Genomic DNA, 20,940 nt, shown 5'->3' with positions numbered 1-20,940 from the left:
TTAAAGCTTCGATGGATCGTATTAAGCGAAAGAGAAAATCGCCTCAATGACCAAAAATGCCTTATAATATACGATTTTAACCAACTTTTTTGGATTTGCCAAGATGACCAACAAAATCGCAATGCGAAATAAAAATCGCAATGCGAAATAAAAATCGCAATGCGATAGTACAAATTCGCATTGCGATTTTCCAGAATCACAACGCGAATATGAAAATCGCAACGCGAATATATAAATCGCAACGCGATTCTTACTATCGCAACGAGTATCCGTAAAAATCGCAACGCGTATCCGTAAATCGCAACGCGATTTTTAAAGCGACATTAGAATCGCTACGCGTATTTTATTTTCAAATTCCAAACACGAATATTAAGAGAAAATCCCGTAATCGCAACTCATAACCTAAAATCACAACTCAGTCACATCTCCATCTCTCACTCTCTACGGCAAAATCCGTCCCCATCTCCGAAGATTTCCGTCCCCATCTCCGAAGATTTCCGTCCCCATTTCCGGCAAAATCCCTCACAACCATTCACGGTCATAAATCCCTCACAATCATTCAGAAATGGAAAATCAACCTCCGAGGGTTAGTTTTTTTAATTATTTTTATTTTGAAATTTTTGCATTATTTTAGGTTTTTCATATTGAAACTGATGATAAGTTTACTGGTAATTTCAATAATAGATTAACCATCTCGCGTTGCGATTTTCATTTCGCGTTGCGATTCTCTCGTTGCGATTTTCATTTCAACCAAAAGACAAAACAGTATTGCAAATTTTAGTTTCAAGAATATACTACTATTTATGTTTATTGTTTTTGGTATATCTTCACAGTGTAGTTTTTGGTATATCTAACTTGGTATGTTTATTGTTTTTGTAGAAATTTTTTTCGGCTTAATTGACATTAAAGAATAAAGTTAGCCTAGCCACTACAATTGCTTCGAAGCTTTCACCTGCACAAAGAAAATTGTTTGAGGAAACCTGCTTCGGGTCATGGCTGAGAGTACAGCATCCGGGTGGAGATGCTAATTTGACCCATTTGTGGCTTCAGACCATGACTAGCGATCTACCCGACAGTATACAACGTGGTGAGGAAGAGATATGGTTTCATTTTCTACCGGCGTATACTTGTTTTGGGCGGAAGGAGTTCTGCTTAATCACTGGTCTACGATTCGGACACGATGATGTAGGCCGGTACACTCGTCATATCGCCCGCCCATCATGGTTAGCCCGGGTTTTTCCTGATGAGTCAATGGAGAAGCCGAACCTACACGTCGACGACCTGAAGAAATTGTTTAATAAGAAAGATGGTTTCACTCGGATGGATGACGTCGATGTTGTCCGAGTATGCCTTCTAGTACTTTTGTATGCCGGCTTTTTAGGCAGATAGGCCAGACAACCTATTCCTCAGGAGCTAATATTATTGGTAGAGGACCTGAATGCATGGAATCTGTTTCCGTGGGGTTCGTATATATGGAAAGCTACCTGGACTAAGTTGTCGTCTGCCTTTAATGACCGCAAAAGTTTGCGTGGCGATGGGTCGAAATACACTTTGTCAGGCTTTGTTTGGGCCTTTAAGGTAAGAATTTCTATATAATGTTTCCAAAATTATAATTAATTATTTTAACAATTACTAATGTTTGTTATTATATTGTTTGTAGATTTGGATATTCGAGGCTTTCCCCAGCATGCGGACATATGCAATAAAAACGTCAAATGATATTCCCAGGGCTATTTCCTGGAAGAGGAAAAGTCTGTTGGATTGGGAAGACTTAATACCATATGCGACAATAAATAATGTAAGTTAACACAAATAATTTCATATATAAACAAGTTATTAATAGTAGACGTTTAATTTTGTTTGAGTTTTTATATTGTTAGGAGACCAACACTCCATTACAAAGACTGACACCTACGGAGGATAAGCTTGCCACTGATTGGTGGCAAGCTAGTCAGCGTTTTTTTGATGGCACGGATGATGAGCAACATCCACTTCCTCCACTTCGAGAGCCATCACCTCACCCAGAGCCATCACCTATCCTGTCACATCATCGAGCCTCTTCTCCACCATCACCTCATGATAGGCGACCGGCAAAGATGCCACGACTTCTATCTCCCTGTTCTCCACCTCCACCTCCACGGGATGAGTCAAGGGAGTTACGTGATGAGGTCAATGCCTTGCGTGAGGAGATCGGTACTCTACGCGATAACGATGGTGGAGGTGGAGGTGGAGGTGTCTACTTTACGTGGTGAGGTTGCCGCTCTACGTGAGATGGTAGTATCGTTGCAGAATGAGGTTCATACTCTACGCAACGAGGTAAGTTTAAGATTTTCCATATTTAACTTGATGATAAATTTACTCGTAATTTCACTTAGATTAACCATTTCACTTAGATTGCTTAGTAAATTTATTCGGTTGCTGCCAATACTGCTAAACTGTTTATTCTTTAACACTGTGAAGTTAGTATTTGTCTTTTGCTTTGTCTTTTGGTTGAAGTAAATTTATTCGGTTGCTGTCAATTCTGCTAAACTGTGTATTCTTTAACACTGTGAAATAGTATTTGTCTTTGTTTTGTCTTTTGGTTGAACTAAACTGTGTATTCTTTAATACTCTGAAGTTAGTATCTGTCTTTGTTTTGTCTTTTGGTTGAAGTAATGCAATCCATTCAAGTTTCAATTTGCAGAAGAAGAAATAGTTTACTTTCGCAACACGAAACTTAAAATCGCAACGCGAAATGAAAATCGCAACGAGAGAATCGCAACGAGAAATGAAAATCGCAACGATAGAATCGCAACGACAAAATCGTAACGCGAAACCAAAATCGCAACGCGAAACTATAATCGCGTTGCGATTTTGGTTTCGCGTTGCGATTTTCATTTCTCGTTGCGATTCTCTCGTTGCGATTTTCATTTCGCGTTGCGATAGTCATTTTTCACGTTGCGATTTTAAGTTTCGTGTTGCGAAAGTAAACTATTTCTTCTTCTGCAAATTGAAACTTGAATGGATTGCATTACTTCAACCAATAGACAAAGACAAATACTATGATAGAAACATATTTGTCTTTGTTATCTGATGCATTTTGTGAACTATGATAGAATAATGACTTGGGTGAATACAATGCAAGTTTGAAACATATTTGTCTTTGTTTTCACTGTTTAAATATCATGTATGTTTATTTACTGATTTTTGTATTTAATTATTTAGCGGCCTGATAAGGTGGATGCTTTACGTCGGGTTTTGCTTGCACGAAGGAGTTCACGCATCAGACGGCGTGCACGTGCTATTAAGTCTCCGTACACCCTAATAGTGCGAAGACACCGCAAGAAGAAGCCCGACTCGCCTGTCATCCCTAAAGAGTCCACTCCTATCGTTGAAGAGGCCCCTATCATTCCTCGAGAGTCCCCTCCCACCGTTCAAGAGGCCACTGTCATCATTGAAGAGGTCCCTCCCACCATTCAAGAGCCCGATTCACATGGCGTCATATGTAAGCTTCTTGAGAAACCCTCTGATGTACCGGACATGATGGATGAGAGTTGGCTCTCGTATAAGTTATTGGCCAGTACCATTCCGGTATCTGAAGTGGAGAGGAGACAACTACTGGACACAATTCTGGATAACACCCTTTAGGCTAAGACCGCAGTTGATTTTTTATCTACATGAGCGGAGCCAGGGGTGTTTCACTGACATATGCAAGCTCACCGATGATATCTATTTGTTGCTTGATCGGTCTTGGTGGGGCATATTATTAGGGGTCGAAGACAATGGCTATTTCGATGGGGGTAAGTCTTATATTTTTCTTATATTTCAATTTGATTAATTTTTTTTTAAATTTATGTAAGTCACTAATATATGTCTTTTTTTGTAAAACAGCATATCGATGCGTGGGTGACATGTCTTCTAATAATTAGGAAACTTAAGAAAAATAAAAGAAATACACGATATACAATTATGCCGACGTCTTTTAACGCCGTTCACTTGAAGAATCAACGAGATGAATCATTTGCGTTGGGCAATGGACAAGCTAAATTTTATCCTGCATGGTGGGAGGTCGATAAGGTTAGTATTTATTTTAGATTGAGTTTAAAGGTATTCATAAATAAGTGCGCAAATGAATGAATTATTACTTATGATTGCAGGTGTTTATCCCTGTTTTGGAACGTAAACATTGGATTCTCGTCGAGCTTCAGCTCCCATCCCTTAAGACAATAGTATATGACAGCATGATAAATTACATATTATTGGCTGATTTAAGAGATATTATTAAGGGATGGAGCTCTCATTTGGCTAAATTCTTGGATGCGATAAATTATTAGACTCGTTCTGGAATCAAGAAGCCAAAGAAGCTCAATATTACAGTTATCAGAGACGAGACCGCGCCACAACAAACGGAAGGAGCCAGAGGGGATTGTGGTCCTCTCGTATGCTTCGCGTTGGAGCGTTTGACGACAGGAAGTATAAAGTATCTACCTCCCACCGATAGAGATAGAGCTGCGGTAGACTTGTGGTTTCGGCATTATATGGCTAAATCGATATATACGAGACGCTGCCTACCTGCATCCGCGTTATAAAAATGTCCATAAACAATTGGTAAGTTTATAGGCTTTTGGTTTGAAAATGTTTGGTTAAGTACCTAGAATTCAATAATTTGTTATTTGTAGGTTTTATATGTGTAGAAAGTGTTGTTTGAGCAAATGTTTGGTTTCTGCAGGTTAATCTCAGAAGTGAGCTGCGTGAAAATGATGTATGGCTACAAAAGTTGATTCAATAGTAGATGAGGAAATAGAATTATTGCTTATTTTTTGATTGTTTAATTCATTGTAAAAGATGATTTGTAAAAGTCGATTCAATAGTAGATGAGGAAATAAGAATTATTGCTTATTTTTTGATTGTTTAATTGATTTGTAAAAGATGATTTGTACAAGTTGATTTGTTTAATTGATGTGAACATAATTCTTATTTGTGCTTGTTTAATTGATTGAAATGTAATGGTTGATTTTGTTTATTTCAATCTGCATTATGTTGAAGGCAAAAATGACTATCGCAATGCGAAATGAAAATCGCAACGAGTGCGATTCTTTCGTTGCGATTTTCATTTCGCATTGCGATTTTCTCGTTGCGATTTTCATTTTGCATTGCGATTCTCTCGTTGCGATTTTCATTTCGCATTGCGATTCTCTCGTTGCGATTTTCATTTCGCATTGCGATAGTCATTTCCGCGTTGCGATATTCATATTCGCGTTGCGATTTTCAAGTTGCGATTTTCATTTCGCATTGCGATTCTCTCGTTGTGATTGTAATTTCCGCATTGCGATAGTCAAATGAATGCCTAATAAGTGATAACAACTGAATAACAAGTAAGAGTTGGTTAAGTCAAAATGGTTGGCCTGAGTCATTAATTCAACTGAAAATGTTAAAAGTTCACACATAAAATCCACATAATACAACGTTTGCATTTAAAAATCACCTAAGTTAACAGTCCCAAAAGGTGAAGCCAGTTGTGATTGGGATTTTAAAGATGATTGCCTTTTCCTTGACACCATATGAGCTTTGGATTTTGATGAGGATCCATATTTTGGTAGAGGAAAATATGATTGTGATGGCACTGGTGATCCACATGTCAACCTTGTATGAGCACTTTCCTTGCACCGACTACATGTCGATCTCTTCTTCTCTTCACCCTTAGACAGTATACGATCGTGACTTTTTGGTCGGCCAGGTAGCCTTCTGTCCATGGCTGGTGGCAAAATTGTTTGTAAGTCATCTGGTATGTCCCACTCAGAAGGATGTGGAATAGGGTAGACAATCTCGGCATAAGTCTGTCGATAAACTTCTGTAGTGTAGCAATCCATAGCGTATGCGCTTGAATCATCTTGGTTTAGATGAAGAGCAACTTTTATAACATGGCCACACGGATAACCAGATGTTTGCCATTTCATACAACTACACGTCTTTGCATTTAGATCGACCAACCCATTTAAGTTATTATCCAGTACTTGAAACAAAGTGTTTGAACATGGTTCAACTCTCCATGACATTGACTTCACAACACGTTTCGTTATCTTTTTTCAGTCCATGGTGTAACACGATGTTCCAATGTTCCTGTAAATTTAAATAAACAATACTTAGTAAAATATATGATAAGTTATGATTTTAAAGAAATAATTACCTGCATGGTTTCTTTTCTTGTAGTATCACTGTTGAATAGAGGCTCGAAAAAACTCCATTAACATAGTAATAGGTAATTTCCGGGAATGACGACTTAGAGCGTTGATTGATTCTGCACTATTAGACGTCATGAAACCATATCTTGCTCCAAGTTGATGTACTCTTGACCATCTTTCAAACCCGATATCTTCTAGTGTTTGAGCACACTGAGGCAAAACACGTCTTAAACAGTTTATATGCTTATTAAAATCCACTTCCCGATAAGCTTTTACAGCCTTCTAGTATGTCCATTTGTGCTTTTTTATACCAGCAGACCTTGATTTTAGATTTCTATACAAATGAACACCACAAAGTCCATGAAAAGCATCTGGGAAACACCTTCTAACAGCGTTGTCAATTGAGTTTGCCCTATCGGATATGATTGTCAGATTGCTAATAGGACCTATGCAATCCCTAAGATGCCCCATAAACCATGTCCATGAATCAGAGGTTTCAGATTTGCCAACCCTGTAAGCTATTGGAAATATCCCATTGTTAGCATCCATTGTTACTACTAATAAGTTTACTCCAAGGTATCGACCTTTCAAATGTGCTCCATCAACTATAATAACTGGGCGCATGCAAGTAATAAACGAACGAATCTACAAAATAATATACACAAGAAATATAATCATTTAAATGTGAAATGCATGTAACTAACAAAAATGAGTCAACAAAATTATATTGATTTACTAACCGTAGCACTAATGGCGATAAACAGCAACTCAAAGCGTCCATCTCTATCTGTTTTGATATGAGTTACCGACCCAGGATTTTCAGCTTTAAATTGTGACAATAAGCCGGCAGTTGGGCAAACGATGCTTCTGGCGACCCCCTCAACAATTCCAAGGCATAACATTTGGCTCTCCAAGCTTGAGAATATGATATACTAATCTTGAACCGAGCATTCATGTCAGTCATAATTTCATGTCCCCGATATACCCTGCCATTCAAAAACATTAACTCAGCCAGAAAACCACCCAACACCTTTTTGTTTGCCTGTCTATGGTTAGGAAAAACTTGGGTTCTTGAACATGTATGTTTATCAATAAAAGTCCTAACTTGAAACACTTCGCAATCTTTTATCCTCTTTGCAATCATACGCCACGTACAGTTTTTGTCAATCATACACCTTGTTTCGAAACGATCTTTGCTTGATTTGTTAACTTTTAGTTTATAGCCATCTTCCACACATTTCGTATACAAAGCTATCTTCAAGTCTTCTTTTGTATCAAAACAATCATCTTTCTTGATACGAATAACTTTTGTGTAACAATCAACTACGTTATTTACCAACTCTTCTTCCGGTATCTGAAGTAATTCTGGCATATTCCAGTTATACTCCCGTGGCATTTTCTTCTTTTTCTTTTCTTCGGGGAATTCTTCTCCTTCTGTTTCTTCTTCAGGGTTATATGAATTACAGAATGGATGTTCAACATGTTCATTCACATTCGTAACTTCCTGCTCATTATCATCAACAACATCTTCTTCGGCAACGCCTGTTTCATCATCAAAATTCGGATATTGACCAATATCAAAATCATTACACGCCGGGTTTGATTCTTCTTCTGAAACATCATCAAAATCCGAGTATTGACCAAGATCAAAGTCCGGGTATTGATCAAGATCAAATTTCGAATACTGACTAGTACTCACAATTTTTTCTGTTGGCTCATCATCGTCTAACTGGTCAATACGAAAACCGAAATTTGGTGCTGAAAGTTTATTGGGATTTGGATTAGGGAAAGGTTGTAGGTTTTGAGATTGTGTTTGATATTGTGTTTGGTATTGGAAATGTGGTGAAACAAAAATTTCTTGGTCATGAAATTGTGGTGGAACCATTAAATTTTGAGATTGATAACAACGTTGTACATTGTGAGCACCATAAACTGAGGCTGAAGAACTTAGTTGATTACTACCCGCTACTGACCCAACTTCACTACTTCTAGGTTCAACAACATACAATGTAACATCATCTTGCGAAACTCTAATGTAAGCAATGAATCGTTCAACATCTTCATTGTCGGATAACAAATAAACTTTACCTTTTCTCTGATAAGATAACCTAAATCCACTTAGGGGCTCTAAATTCAATTTCTTTGAAACACGTAACATTAGAGTTTCATAAGTTAACTTTTGTAAAGACAGTTTTAGTTGAAGATTCATAGGTAAAGGCATATATTGTAAAACACCATGAACATTCTCCCATGACCCTCCAAAACACAAATCTATCCAAACATGATCAACATTAGATGATTTCATGGTTGTAAATTAATTTACTAAACAGACGAGCTGCGAAACTAAAACATATTGCCGGATGGGGAAGGATATCGTTGGATATAGGAACGGATGTCGTCGGAGAGAGTGATAGATGGAGATGGAATGAGTTACGATTTAGGGATTTAGTTTATGATTTGCTGTTGTTGCGTAGTTATATACCCAAAATTTAAGTGTTGCGATTTATAGATTCTCGTTGCGATTTACGGATTATCGTTGCGATTTACGGATTATCGTTGCGATTTACAGATTCTCGTTGCGATTAACGTATTCTGGTTGCGATAATCAGAATCGCGTTGCGATTTTACGTATTCTCGTTGCGATTTACGGATACGCGTTGCGATTTTACGTATTCTCGTTGCGATTTACGGATACGCGTTGCGATTTTTACGAATACTCGTTGCGATATATATGTTCGCGTTGCGATTTTCATATTCGCGTTGCGATTCTGGAAAATCGCAATGCGAATTTGTACTATCGCATTGCGATTTTCCAGAATCGCAACGCGATTCTGGAAACTGATTTGCGATTCTGGGGATCGCGTTGCGATTTTTATTTTGCATTGCGATTTTGTTGGTCATTTTGGCAAATCCAAAAAAGTTGGTTAAAATCGTATATTATAAGGCATTTTTTGTCACTGAGGCGATTTCCTCTAAGCGAAATTATCTAATGTAATATAAATAGAAAAAGGAGGTTGAGATTTGAGAATACGGGAAATGAATGCCTTTAGGGCGGAGCAAGAAATCAACAGATTATTACATGTGTCAGTGCTTGATCTTCACCATCTCAACGAACACATATAAAGGATTAAAATTTGCAGCTGCAACCTAGAGTAATGGCAATTTTGTTTCTCGCATCGGGGTTCTCTTCAAACCCCGAAGAAAATTCTGGTTTTTGTCATTCTCAAAACATGCATAAAGGTAAATTCTCATTCAAACGATTAATGCATCTATGAATATATATATATATGTGTGTGTATGTGTGTGTGTACATGTGAATGTTCATTCCATAGCCTTTTGCGTTTGTGTTCTTCAGATCATGAACATGATAGCAGCCCACCCACTTTCACACAGATCATGATTGCCACTTCCATCAGCATCATCATTGCAGTTTCATCTTCGGAAGCTAAGGGATCAAAAGATCATCCCGAAGCTACGGTCGTGGGACAAAGGCGGTCGTCACATAGATAAAGTGAACGCTTCGCTCACTACGTAGGTAAATAATATCTTTGTCTATTTATATGAACCTCTATGGATCATTCTGTGTCCCTCACGTTTTTCTTTCATACATCTCTAGCCCCCGACCCTTGATTTTGTTTCATATTTCAGCCAGGCAGATGGGATTCAATGATAGAAGATAATGCCCTTTGCTCTGCAAGTTGGCAGCGGAACACATCAGGAAATTAGAAGGTTGTGAGGAGGGTATATATACATTCTTCTCCAGCGAACTTGATGTCGATTCGCTTTTTGTTAAGCTCGTGGAGGAATTCGAGAGATGCATTCTTAGTTATTTTGCATTCCATTGGGGGCATGCAGATCTTATGATTGCCTAGGTAATGATCAAAATGAATACATATGTGTTTGTCTAAATTGTAAATGTGAGAACAAGTAAGAAAAATGAATTGCTTTCTGATTCATTGTTTCAGGTATTAAGTTCTGATGCTGAACCCAAGAGAAAGTTCAAGCAGATTTTTCATGGCAGCAACTAGGTTGGACATTAAATTATTACATTACCTATTTTCATGGCAGGGGAGAATAAATCATGCCTTTTCTAATATAGGGAACAGAGATTTGAGAGGGTGACAAAGAATCTGAAAGTGGCCAGAGTTTTCACTACATTGGTGAAAGAAATGAAAGCGATGGGGCTTACGTCGACCGACGACTCTCAATGTACAGAAGTGATGGCTCCGGTGGCTCATAGCGATAGAAGTCCGGAGCTGCTTCTCATGGGAGGTGGGATGGGAGCTGGGAAGAGCACTGTGCTTAAAGACATCCTCAAAGAGTAAGCCCTTTTCCATGTATTTCTGTTAAGTAGATGTTCATATTTTCGTTTGAAATGAAGTGGGAAATATGACCGGAAACTAAAACATATGAGCAGACCGTTCTGGGCAGGAGCAGCAGGGAATGCAGTCATGATCGAAGCCGATGCATTCAAAGAGTCAGATGTTATCTATAGAGCCCTCAGCAAACGAGGTCATTCGGACATGGTCCATACAGCTGAATTGGTACGATCCAATATCGGCACTAGCATTTTTTTTATCGAATCATTGTAATGATTTATTGGCACTATCCGAACAGGTGCACCAATCATCTACAGATGCAGCATCGTCCCTTCTACTGACATCGCTCAATGAAGGGCGGGATGTAATTATGGATGGAACATTGTCCTGGATACCATTTGTTTTGCAGACAATAACCATGGCCCGATGTGTGCATCGTCGCAGATATCGCATGGGTGCCGGTTACAAGAAAAACCCTGATGGGACCATAATCGAGAACTATTGGGAACAACTCGAAGAAGAACAAGTTCTGGAAGGAGGCAAAAGGAGGAAACCATACAGAATAGAGCTGGTTGGAGTTGTTTGTGAAGCTTATTTAGCAGTTATAACAGGCATAAGGTACGATACACAGCAGTAGAAAACTTTTTTCCCCTTTCACCATGAGATATACTGATTCCGAAATCGTATCCGATACATACAGGAGAGCTATAATGTGTAAACGAGCCGTAAGGGTGAATTCACAATTGAAATCCCACGAGAGATTTGCAAATGCATTTCCAACATGTTGCCAACCGGTTCAATTTGGAAAGACATTGTACTATCACCCTCAAGATTAAACATTCAGCTGGAGCTGAAGTATACCATCCAGAGAGTGGAAATGATGACTGATGCAAACTCATGAATGCGTGTAAACTCGCAGGAATTGCTGGCTGAGAATCATGTCTAAAATCTCATGCCTTCTGCTATATAAGATTTGTACGACCAAGAAATTTTTGCCTTGCATGAAAGATGTTACTTTATTGTTACTAGCTTAGCCAAGTTTAGATTATGAAACTTCCCATTGACTGTTTAAAATAATCAGTGCTAGAATCAGCAGGTGTGGCTTCTTGGAACTCTGGAAGGGAATTTAAAAGTTTATAATAGAAGAAAAGAGCAATTAGAGCTGTAATTTGGAGAGAAAACTTTCCCAAGTTTAATGCAGACTAATTGAAACTTGATTTAATGGTAGAAACTTAAAATGGAGCCAAATACGAATTCTATATTTTTTAACTATTTCTGGTTCGATTCATGGATATAAGATAACTGGAAATACGGAATGCGAGAATCAAGAGAATTCTCATAATACAGTCGACTGAAAATTACATCTAAATCTGTTCCAACAATCCCCAGCGAAATCAGAAACTTGGACTAAAAAAATGAGGGTTTTAAAAAAAAGATTGCGATCCACTTAACTGCACTAATTTACAACGCCACCCCTACCGACTCTGATCTCATTTCTTTCCCCTAGCCGACGGGGCTCTCCTCGAGCTGGCTTTCTTCGCCGGTGATTTAACGCTCTTTGGCTTTACACTCTTCGCCGGAGATTTTTTAGGTGCGGCGGCCTTCTTTGGAGCAGCAGCCTTCTTCCCTGGAGACGTCCTTGTTGAAGTTCTAGAAGCTTTGGCTGGCTTCTCCGCAGGCTTGGGCTTAGACTTGCTCGCAGCTTTCGACTTGGCAGCTGCAGTAGCCTTCGGCTTCGCTGCCGCAGCAACCTTTGTCTTTGTGGTAGTAGATTTAGCCTTAACGGGAGCCTTCGGTTTAGCCGCCACTTTGGCCTTCGGCTTCGAAACAATTTTAGTCTTTGCCGGAGCTTTAGAAGCCGGTTTAGCACTCTTCGCGGACTTCGCAGCAGGTTTCGACTTAGCCTTAGTGGCTGCCGGTTTCTTCTTCGCCGGAGCAGAAGCAGTTGTCTCCGTCTTCGAAGACCTCGGCGACGGAAGCTTAAATGAACTCTTAACCTTAACCAATTTCCCTGCAGCAACGAGCTTCTTCAAATGGATGAGCAAAAGCTTCCTGAAATTTCCAGGAAGATTCTTCTGTTTCTCTTCAATGAATTTAGTAATAGCGTACTGACTTGAACCGGTCCTCTCTTTCAAACTAACGATCGCATCTTTAATCATCTGCGTCAAATCAATCAGATATCAACACACGAACAGATCTAAAACAACAAGCAATACAAGATCAAACAAACAATAAACAAAGCTTTTGAAATTCGAATCACACAAATACCTCTTCATAAGAAGGATGAGCAGGAGGAGCTCGAGGCTTCTTAGGGGCTGGTGCTTTCTTGGCTTTAGGTTCTTTGGCTTTCTTCGCCTTGACCGGTTTCGATTTGCTCTCAGCTGGCTTGTCTTCCGCCGGTTCTTCAGTTACCTCAACCACGACGGTTGCTTCTTCTTCAGTGGCCATCGAAGCAGAAAGGACGCGCAATTAGGGTTTCGAATAGTGGGAAATTTCTTTGGATCTAATCTCAATGGACCTGAAATTCCGTGTTATGAGGAAGTTAACGGAAATGAAGGGGTTTAAATAGTCAGGTGTAAGAGAGACGGTATCCGTACGGTGAAATATGATTGGTCGCGATAACTAGCACGCGGATCACCATCTTTCATAGAATTTAAATAAAGGCCGTTGGATTAAGGCCTTTATCCACGGTTGAAGACATGAAGAACTGAAGGAAAGGGGAAGAAATTGATGTTTTGAGTAGCTGATCTGTTTTTGGTCTCAATTGATTTTAGCATAACTTGAGCTATAGTTTATGGAATTTGATGAGGTTTTTACCATTGTGTAGGTTATTCTATAAGCTTTCTAAGGAATATTTGTTTGAATATTTTTGATTAATCATTTTGGGAGAAATTTGATTTTGAATCTAAATTGATCAAAATCAGAGTTTACAATGATGTTATTGTAGTTTCGGACGATCTCAGGAGAATGTTCGATGCGAATCCAAATTTTTTTTATCACATTTGAAAATAGATTAACTAAGGAGTCTGATGGTTGAAAAAATTTAAAAATCGGACTAGAGTTTGATGGAAAAATATTGCTTGGAATGATGCCGAACTTGAACATGTCCTATTGATGTTCATGTGTGTTATAACTTACTTAACATGTAACCTAGTCCATGGAATGAATTTGAAGGGTGTAATAAAAAAAAATCTTGTGTAATACTCTATGAATACATTATACATATTAATCACGAACATAAAATGAATCGAATCGAATCAAAATCATCAATCATTAATCAATGTATAAACATGCTAAATCATCATATTCCATGATTATCAAGCTAAAACAGCATGTTAGGGATAAATTGTTTGACTTAGTATATCATTCATTCTTTGGTTGTACCATGGCGTCTAATCAAATCAAAATGGTCTAAAATGTTTCATTGAGCATGACATCTATCTCAACTAATTTGTATACGACTCTTAATCCTTATATGCTCTGTATGACATGGGATGCAAATATGCAAGAATATGCAAATATGACAAATGGGCAGGCATGTCCATATTCTCCTTTCTTTATAATCATACTCACTTAATATTTTTTATTTATCACCTACTCATCACTCACTACTGTAAAATTTTCAAATCTACTCCTACATCGGTATATTCTCAAATTCAACACCACACCTACTATCTAACTAGATACCCACCACTATCCCATCTCTGTCTTTACCCACCCATACCTACAATTTGAGATAGGATAAATCATGGTTTTCAATTCTAAAAATGTTTATACCCTAACATTTAGTTAAATTACAAGTCACGTATGTCCTATAAAATCTTAAGATTTACATAATAATTTATGAAATTATAATTAAATTCATAATGGTCCAAAATTTACATAGTAGGTAGTTAATGGACTGGCGGATACGAGACGGATAATGTCTCAAACCCATCACCTACTCATACTCACGCCCACTAAACTTATATCAATCTCCACCCCAATTGGAGCGGGTACCGTGCGAAATTCATAAAATTGTACCCGTATGCCATCCTGTTAATGTCATTCGGTGTTTCATCATTTTCTGGATCATTTCCCAAACACTTTCATAGCATTAATGGCACTTTTTCCATGTTGTGTTCTCATTCTTGTTTAGGCAGACGTGGATGCTGATGTTGTTGCATCAGGGTACCAAAGAAGAGAACGTTCAAGAAGTTCAGTTTCAGAGGTGTCGATCTCGATGCTCTCTTGGATATGTCCACTGATGAACTCGTCAAGCTCTTTCCTGCTCATGTTCGCCGAAGGTTACCTCTCGTTATTTTCTCTATTTGATTTTCTTCTTCTTCAATGGATGTTAATTTTGAAATTTAGATATTTCATTTCTGCTATTTTAGGTTTCAGAGGTTTGAAGAGGAAGCCAATAGTTCTAATCAAGAAATTACGCAAGGCTTTGAGTATTCTTCTATTTTCCTTCTTTTTTTCAACTATATGATGAATTAACTGATACTTTAGAGTTTATGTGTGTTTGCTTAATGCGTGGATCTGCATATGTTTAGTGTTGAGAGTAAAAACTTAAAATGCCTAAGATTTTGGATTAATCTCTCATAATGTTTTTCATAGTATTGTGGTTGGTTGTGTATTTGCTTTCATATGTTAGAGTAGACATAGATAAATTGCATTAATGAACATCTACGGTTTCAAAATGCTTTCTAGATTCAATACCTAGTCGTCTATTGTTCGTAGTGGTTTTCGATATCCACTTTGTTTATAGTGCACATCGGGTGATCTGATTTTCTGTAACTCCCTTTCGTAACGGATTACCATATAGTTCTACATTGCAGTTGTTGTTCCCTCTTGCTTGGTTCTCACATAATATAGTTTCCTGTTTCACAAGCAACCTTGTGGGAAGCTTATGATGCCGGGGCTCATGGCTGTAGTAGCTTGCTATCATTTTCTGTTATATCACGGTACATAAAACTATCATTTCATGACTATCTTTCTTTCCCCTTTGCCCTTATTTTAGCTAATGTAGTGTCATTTTAGCATGTCTCTGTTGCATGAGATTTGTGGATGCTGTTGCAAATTTTGCCAGTGAAGTAGGTAACTGATTTCTTGACTTGTAATAATAAGTTTCACTTGAACTGCTTTTATTTTATTCCTCGCAAATGATGATCAAAGCAATTATTGGTAGCGACGAATATCGAGAATGTTATTCTGCTGTCTTGAAATAGAAACGGGAGGCTCCACCTGGTGAGAAACCCGAGACGATTAGGACGCACCTCCGCAACATGATTATAGTTCCTGAAATGATCGGTAGTATCATTGGTGTTTATAATGGAAAGACCTTCAATCAAGTGGAAATTAAGCTGAATTCTCGATCTCATACAAGCCAGTGAAGCACGGAAGGCCTGATACTGGTGCCACCCATTCATCCAGGTTTATTCCACTCAAGTGAATGTCTTCACTTGATCATAATCATAAAAACTTCAAATCTTGTCACCAAGGTCACAGTTATAGTCGGGAAATGAAAATTTTGCATACCTAATTTTTTAATAATATAATATTCTAGTTGTACTATACGCTAATGGGATTGTCTCCGGAAAGGCGGACTAATATACGGCTAATATACGGCGTTACCGGATATATTAAAATATATTTGACAAATTCGGTTTAGCGCTACTGGAAATATCGAATAATAATAATGTAATAGGTGGAAATCATGAAAAAATATTAAAAAATTTGGTAACCGGCAAACTTAGCTTGTCGGTTTGTGTCGATACTTTATAAAAATATATTGATCCATAACAATATAACAAGTAAAAAAAATGACAAAACTGGTCTATAAATGACAAAACAGGTAAAGCGCTATCGGATATATTGAAAGTGTCAATACTTTATAAAAATGTATTTATCCATAATAATATAACAGGTAAAAAAAATGACAAAACCGGTCTATAAATGACAAAACAGGTAAAGCGCTACTGGATATATTGAAAGTGTCGATACTTTATAAAAATGTATCGATCCATAATAATATAACAGGTAAAAAAATGACAAAACCGGTCTATAAATGACAAAACAGGTAAAGCGCTACCGGATATGTTGATAGTGTCGATACTTTATAAAAATATATCGATCTATAACAATAAAACAGGTAATAAAAATGACAAAACCAGTCTATAAATGACAAAACAGGTAAAGCGCTACCATATATGTTGATAGTGTCGATACTTTATTATAAGTATCGACACTTTTGGAATTTAAAAGAGAAGAAATTATAGCGCTAATAAAGTGTCGATACTTTATAAAAATGTATCGATCCATAACAATATGACAGGTAAAAATATGACAAAACCGGTCTTGAAATGATAAAACCGGTAAAGAGCTACCGGATATGTTGATAGTGTCGATATTTTATTATAAGTATCGACACTTTTGAAATTTAAAAGAAAAGAAGTTATAGCACCAATAAAGTGTCGATACTTTATAAAAATGTATCGATCCATAACAATATAACAGGTAAAAATATGACAAAATCGATCTCGAAATGACAAAACCGATAGTAAAAAAATGTGCTCGTGTGGTCATTTTTATTTCAGAATTTTTATTTTTTAATACAAAAAGTTGGATATTTTAAACAAAACCCAGTAAGAAAATAACAAAAACTTTGCAGTAACAAAAGAATAACATTAGGAAACCCACCATGTTATCAGTTTCTCAAAGAACAAAAACCCAGAAACAGACATCTCTCAACGCAAACTATTACATTATAATATAATAGGTGAATTTACAATGTTACCGGTTTAAATATACATATTTAGTTAGAAAATATGTCAATATAAATGCTACCTATTACATTATGTAAGCGCTACCTAATATATTATTGTACTTGATAATATTTCCGATTAAATGATATAACATAACAGGTCTAAATTTTAACCGGTTACTTATTTAACAGGTCATTTTAACCGTTTTTTAAGCGTAGCACAGCAGAATTACCCTTCGCTAATACGCAAGAAAATTTCACCATTATCCCACAGCTTTACTTATAACTATTCAAGCAAGCTTAAGACTTCAAGGTCGGGGAAAATGGCAGCCTTTTTGGCAATGGAAGAGGGGAATGGAATTGAAATGTGTTGTCAAGCCATGTTAGTTTACGAAGTTCACATGCCTTGTTGTTGCGAGGCTCATACATTCTAAATAATTGGGGGGTGATAACTCAGCTTGCCAGTTTCGTGTGCTCTGGCTGGTTATGTCATATTCACAAGTTTCCAGCTGTATGTACAAAAATGCATAACCTGTTGAATCCTTGAAGGTTCACAGAAACTAACAAATATAACCTAAAATGTGAAAACAAGCATAAAAAAACGATGGCCCAAACTTGGTAGTTGGGAGAAAATTTCGACAGTTTTAGTTTGGTTCCAAAAATCATCACTCCTATGCATGCAGAGCCGGCAGCAGCAGCCCAACTCCCAACTCATGACATGTTGCACATAAAAGAAAATGCAACCCCACAACCTTTTTTTCTGAAAAAATACACCATAGATAACACCAATGGCATCTCATTTAATTCAAAAGGTTCAACCCTTTTTTCATTGCCATGGAAGATGAAATAGTTCTTTACACTTTAAACCCACTTTTGGTTCAGCATTAAGCTTGATGCCTGCTTCTAAATTGTTAAAAAGGCTTCCCAGTCCAACTCTCCAATCCCCACCCCAAATAAAAGGGAGGGAAAAAACTGTTCAGATATGCAAAAAAAATGTACATGACTGAGTCGAGCCGACCTTAGTTGATTGAAGGTTGAAGACATGTCTTTACCAGAGTTTCCACCATAGTTGATTGAACATTGAAGACATGAAGAATTCTTTAGCAGAGTTTCCACCGAGATTAGGTCATCGTTTGCGATGGTAACTTTGGGTGGTTATGCTCACCTTCATAGGTAACAATAAGCGTCGACGGCTCCTCCAAGCACCTCTCCACATGCTTCCTTGCTGGGCAACCTCTCATACTGCTGCATTTATAATATCCCCTGGCACCAAATAAAAAGAAAAAGCGTCTGAGTCGGTATTTTGCAATGGATTCCACTAACCTCACACAACAAATTAGCAAGCTTCCCATAAACACTTTAAAATTGCAATGGAAACTAGCAATACCATTAATCAACAACTTAAAACATAAAAAATTAAAGAATTTCAAGTCCCCTATGGAAGTGACAATCAGATATCACAGATGCTACGATCATAGAGTTCGTTAGTTCCATAACTTTTCTGTTTCAGTCTAAAAGTGCATGTATCTGTATGCACTAAAATTTGTAATGTCAAAAGCAAAACCAAGGTGGCAACACCAAAATTTGTATTGACAATGTATCAAATATCAGTATGTTATATAATGATAATGATTACCTAGGGTGAGGAGAACCCTTAATCGGCTTCTGTCCGTATTTCCTCCACGAATAATCATCAGTAGGAATATCAGCAAGCTTGTTACTGATAGCAGGCACCTTGATTGATCTCTTTATTCTATGCTTCCTGTCAAAACGATGCAACGAATCAATTGTGAGAAACTAATGTCAAAAGCATAATTCTGTAATGATCCAAAATTGCAAAAAAAAAAAAAAAGTAAATGGAGAGAATCGAACCTCTTTTTCGAGCAATGGCATTTACCACTACTGCCACATTTGATTCTCCCATCATCTCCCTTGCCCGAGCACTTCTTCTTGTGTTGAGAACCCTGATCCGAGGCTCGAGGTGCCCCGATCAAATGGAAGGCGTTCCCTTTGTGGAAATTAGCTACACTTCCATCAATACTAAGGGAAGAGATGAAAGACCTAGTCGAGGACATGGTAGGCGTGCAGCTAGAGCTATCAAAGTTCAAGTTAATCCCGCTGTTACTCTTCCTTAACAACATCTCAGCTTGAAGCTTCATTTGATGTTGCCGTTGGAGCTGTAACCTTTGTTGCAACTGTTGCTGTTGTTGTTGTTGGAGGAAATTATAGTGGCCGGGTGGTGCCTGTTGGGCGAGATGAAAAGGGGTTTCCCCATTTGAACTCAGTTCCAAAGATGGGTTTCCAGAATACAGAGAACTCTTGGCATGTGAACTCACTTCCTGAACTGAGTTTTCATGAAAACCGAGTTGCAAATCCTTGGATGGACAATCTGGTGGCTTGTGGCGTTGATTGTCCAAAAGGATGCTATGAGGAAAAGGGGTTTGTAATTTCCTCTGCTTCCTCACTCTTGCATGTCCCAAACCAGAATTTAAAAGAGAAACTACTCTTTTGAACCTAAAAACAGCTTCCCCAGTTTCAGCCATTAAATTCCTGTAATGAACTTGATCTTGAGGCTGAGACAAAATACTCAAAACTCTATGGCAGTTCTCTACTGCTGCCTTGTTAGCTTCTTCAACCTCGTCCATATTACCACCAAAAAATAATTCCCCAAGCTCAAATTAGATCTTTTTAAACACTAAAAAGAAGACCCACCACCCAAAACTCAATCTTCAAGTCACCCAAAGACTCAAACAAGGATTGCGTTCTACTTTCCTGAACAGAGAAGTACCAAGAAACGAGTATAAGATTCAACAGGGGCAGTAAAAGAAAGCTAATAAAAAATGAGAGAAACCAAAACAAGGATCAAAGCAGAAACCAAATATCTCTCACCCCACCCCCAAAAAAAACAGACCTTGTTGGACTTGGTGTTCTCAAGCCCTAAATTCTTCAGCACCCACGTTTTATTTTTAAAATTATTCTGAGACTGAAAGGTGTGAAAGAGAAGACTTTGTCACCGAGAGAATTTCACAAACGGCCATAAGCCCATAACGCAAACAAAAAGCTACCATCTTTTTTACTATATTATATTACTAAAGAAATGAATTCGAGACAGCGAAAGAAATTCAATGGAAGGGAGATTTATAAATAAGGGGGGTAGGGGAAGAGATGAAGCAATGAAACTGCCGTCTCCATCACAGATTTGACGGTGGGACCCAAGCAAAAGACCTTGGTTTCATTATCTATTTTTTCTTATTATTTATTCTCCTGCCATTTATGGGTCTTTAATTACTGCTTAAGCCTGCCATTTCAGTTTCAGAATTTTTTTTATCGTCACTTGTTCCGGAACCAGACAAGCTTTGAGGGTTCCTTACAGTTTGTCTTGTACTGCCGTAAATTGCAGAGTTATTGAGAAACTGGCCAAGGGTTGGGCACACTGGAGATTCACCCTTCAATTCTCCTCTTTTGCTCCTTTTACTTTTTACATTATGTTTTAATTATTTTACATACCATAATCACATTGAGTACCGATTTAATTTAGAGTCAGTCGGCACGAAATAAACAATTTTAATAATTAAGAGATTATTATTATCTCTTAAGATTTTATATTTGAGCACGTAAACAGGAATACGTTAAGTGATTGAAAGAATTTGAATATGTATTACCTTATATTCAATCAAAATTATTATAAAGTCGAGTAATGTTAAAATAATTT

At 37.6% G+C, this 20,940-nt stretch overlaps 2 protein-coding genes and 2 pseudogenes across 2 annotated transcripts; 2 read left to right on the top strand and 2 right to left on the bottom strand.

Moving 5' to 3' along the window:
* Positions 1-9,316: 9,316 nt before the first annotated feature.
* LOC120181976 lies at positions 9,317-11,316 on the top strand (annotated as a pseudogene).
* Positions 11,317-11,796: 480 nt separating this feature from the next.
* Positions 11,797-13,031, bottom strand: LOC120182017 (histone H1.2-like). The gene is made up of 2 exons (XM_039187040.1): positions 12,749-13,031; positions 11,797-12,639 (listed from the first exon to the last, which is right to left on the bottom strand). The coding sequence occupies exons 1-2, from the start codon at positions 12,926-12,928 to the stop codon at positions 11,971-11,973; spliced, it is 849 nt and encodes a 282-aa protein (XP_039042971.1). The 5' UTR covers positions 12,929-13,031; the 3' UTR covers positions 11,797-11,970.
* Positions 13,032-14,579: 1,548 nt separating this feature from the next.
* On the top strand, positions 14,580-15,917 carry LOC120182086 (annotated as a pseudogene).
* A 2,094-nt stretch (positions 15,918-18,011) lies between these two features.
* On the bottom strand, positions 18,012-20,081 carry LOC120182080 (probable WRKY transcription factor 21). The gene is made up of 3 exons (XM_039187103.1): positions 19,101-20,081; positions 18,865-18,990; positions 18,012-18,491 (listed from the first exon to the last, which is right to left on the bottom strand). Exons 1-3 carry the CDS (start codon positions 19,871-19,873, stop codon positions 18,350-18,352), a joined length of 1,041 nt encoding a protein of 346 aa, XP_039043034.1. The 5' UTR covers positions 19,874-20,081; the 3' UTR covers positions 18,012-18,349.
* Positions 20,082-20,940: the final 859 nt, after the last annotated feature.

Source organism: Hibiscus syriacus, unplaced genomic scaffold (genome assembly GCF_006381635.1).
Source record: "Hibiscus syriacus cultivar Baekdansim isolate YM2019G1 unplaced genomic scaffold, ASM638163v2 tig00112614_pilon, whole genome shotgun sequence".
Lineage (NCBI taxonomy): Eukaryota > Viridiplantae > Streptophyta > Magnoliopsida > Malvales > Malvaceae > Hibiscus > Hibiscus syriacus.
Note: the sequence above shows the minus strand (reverse complement) of the source record. Positions and strands in the feature narration are given on the sequence as shown.

Coding starts and splice junctions, on each gene's coding strand:
- LOC120182017 (XM_039187040.1), bottom strand. CDS start 12,928: ATGGCCACTGAAGAAGAAGCAACCGTCGTGGTTGAGGTAACTGAAGAA. Junction 12,640..12,748: donor CTCATCCTTCTTATGAAGAG/GTATTTGTGTGA, acceptor GATTTGACGCAG/ATGATTAAAGATGCGATCGT.
- LOC120182080 (XM_039187103.1), bottom strand. CDS start 19,873: ATGGACGAGGTTGAAGAAGCTAACAAGGCAGCAGTAGAGAACTGCCAT. Junction 18,991..19,100: donor TGCCATTGCTCGAAAAAGAG/GTTCGATTCTCT, acceptor TCGTTTTGACAG/GAAGCATAGAATAAAGAGAT. Junction 18,492..18,864: donor AAGGGTTCTCCTCACCCTAG/GTAATCATTATC, acceptor ATTTGGTGCCAG/GGGATATTATAAATGCAGCA.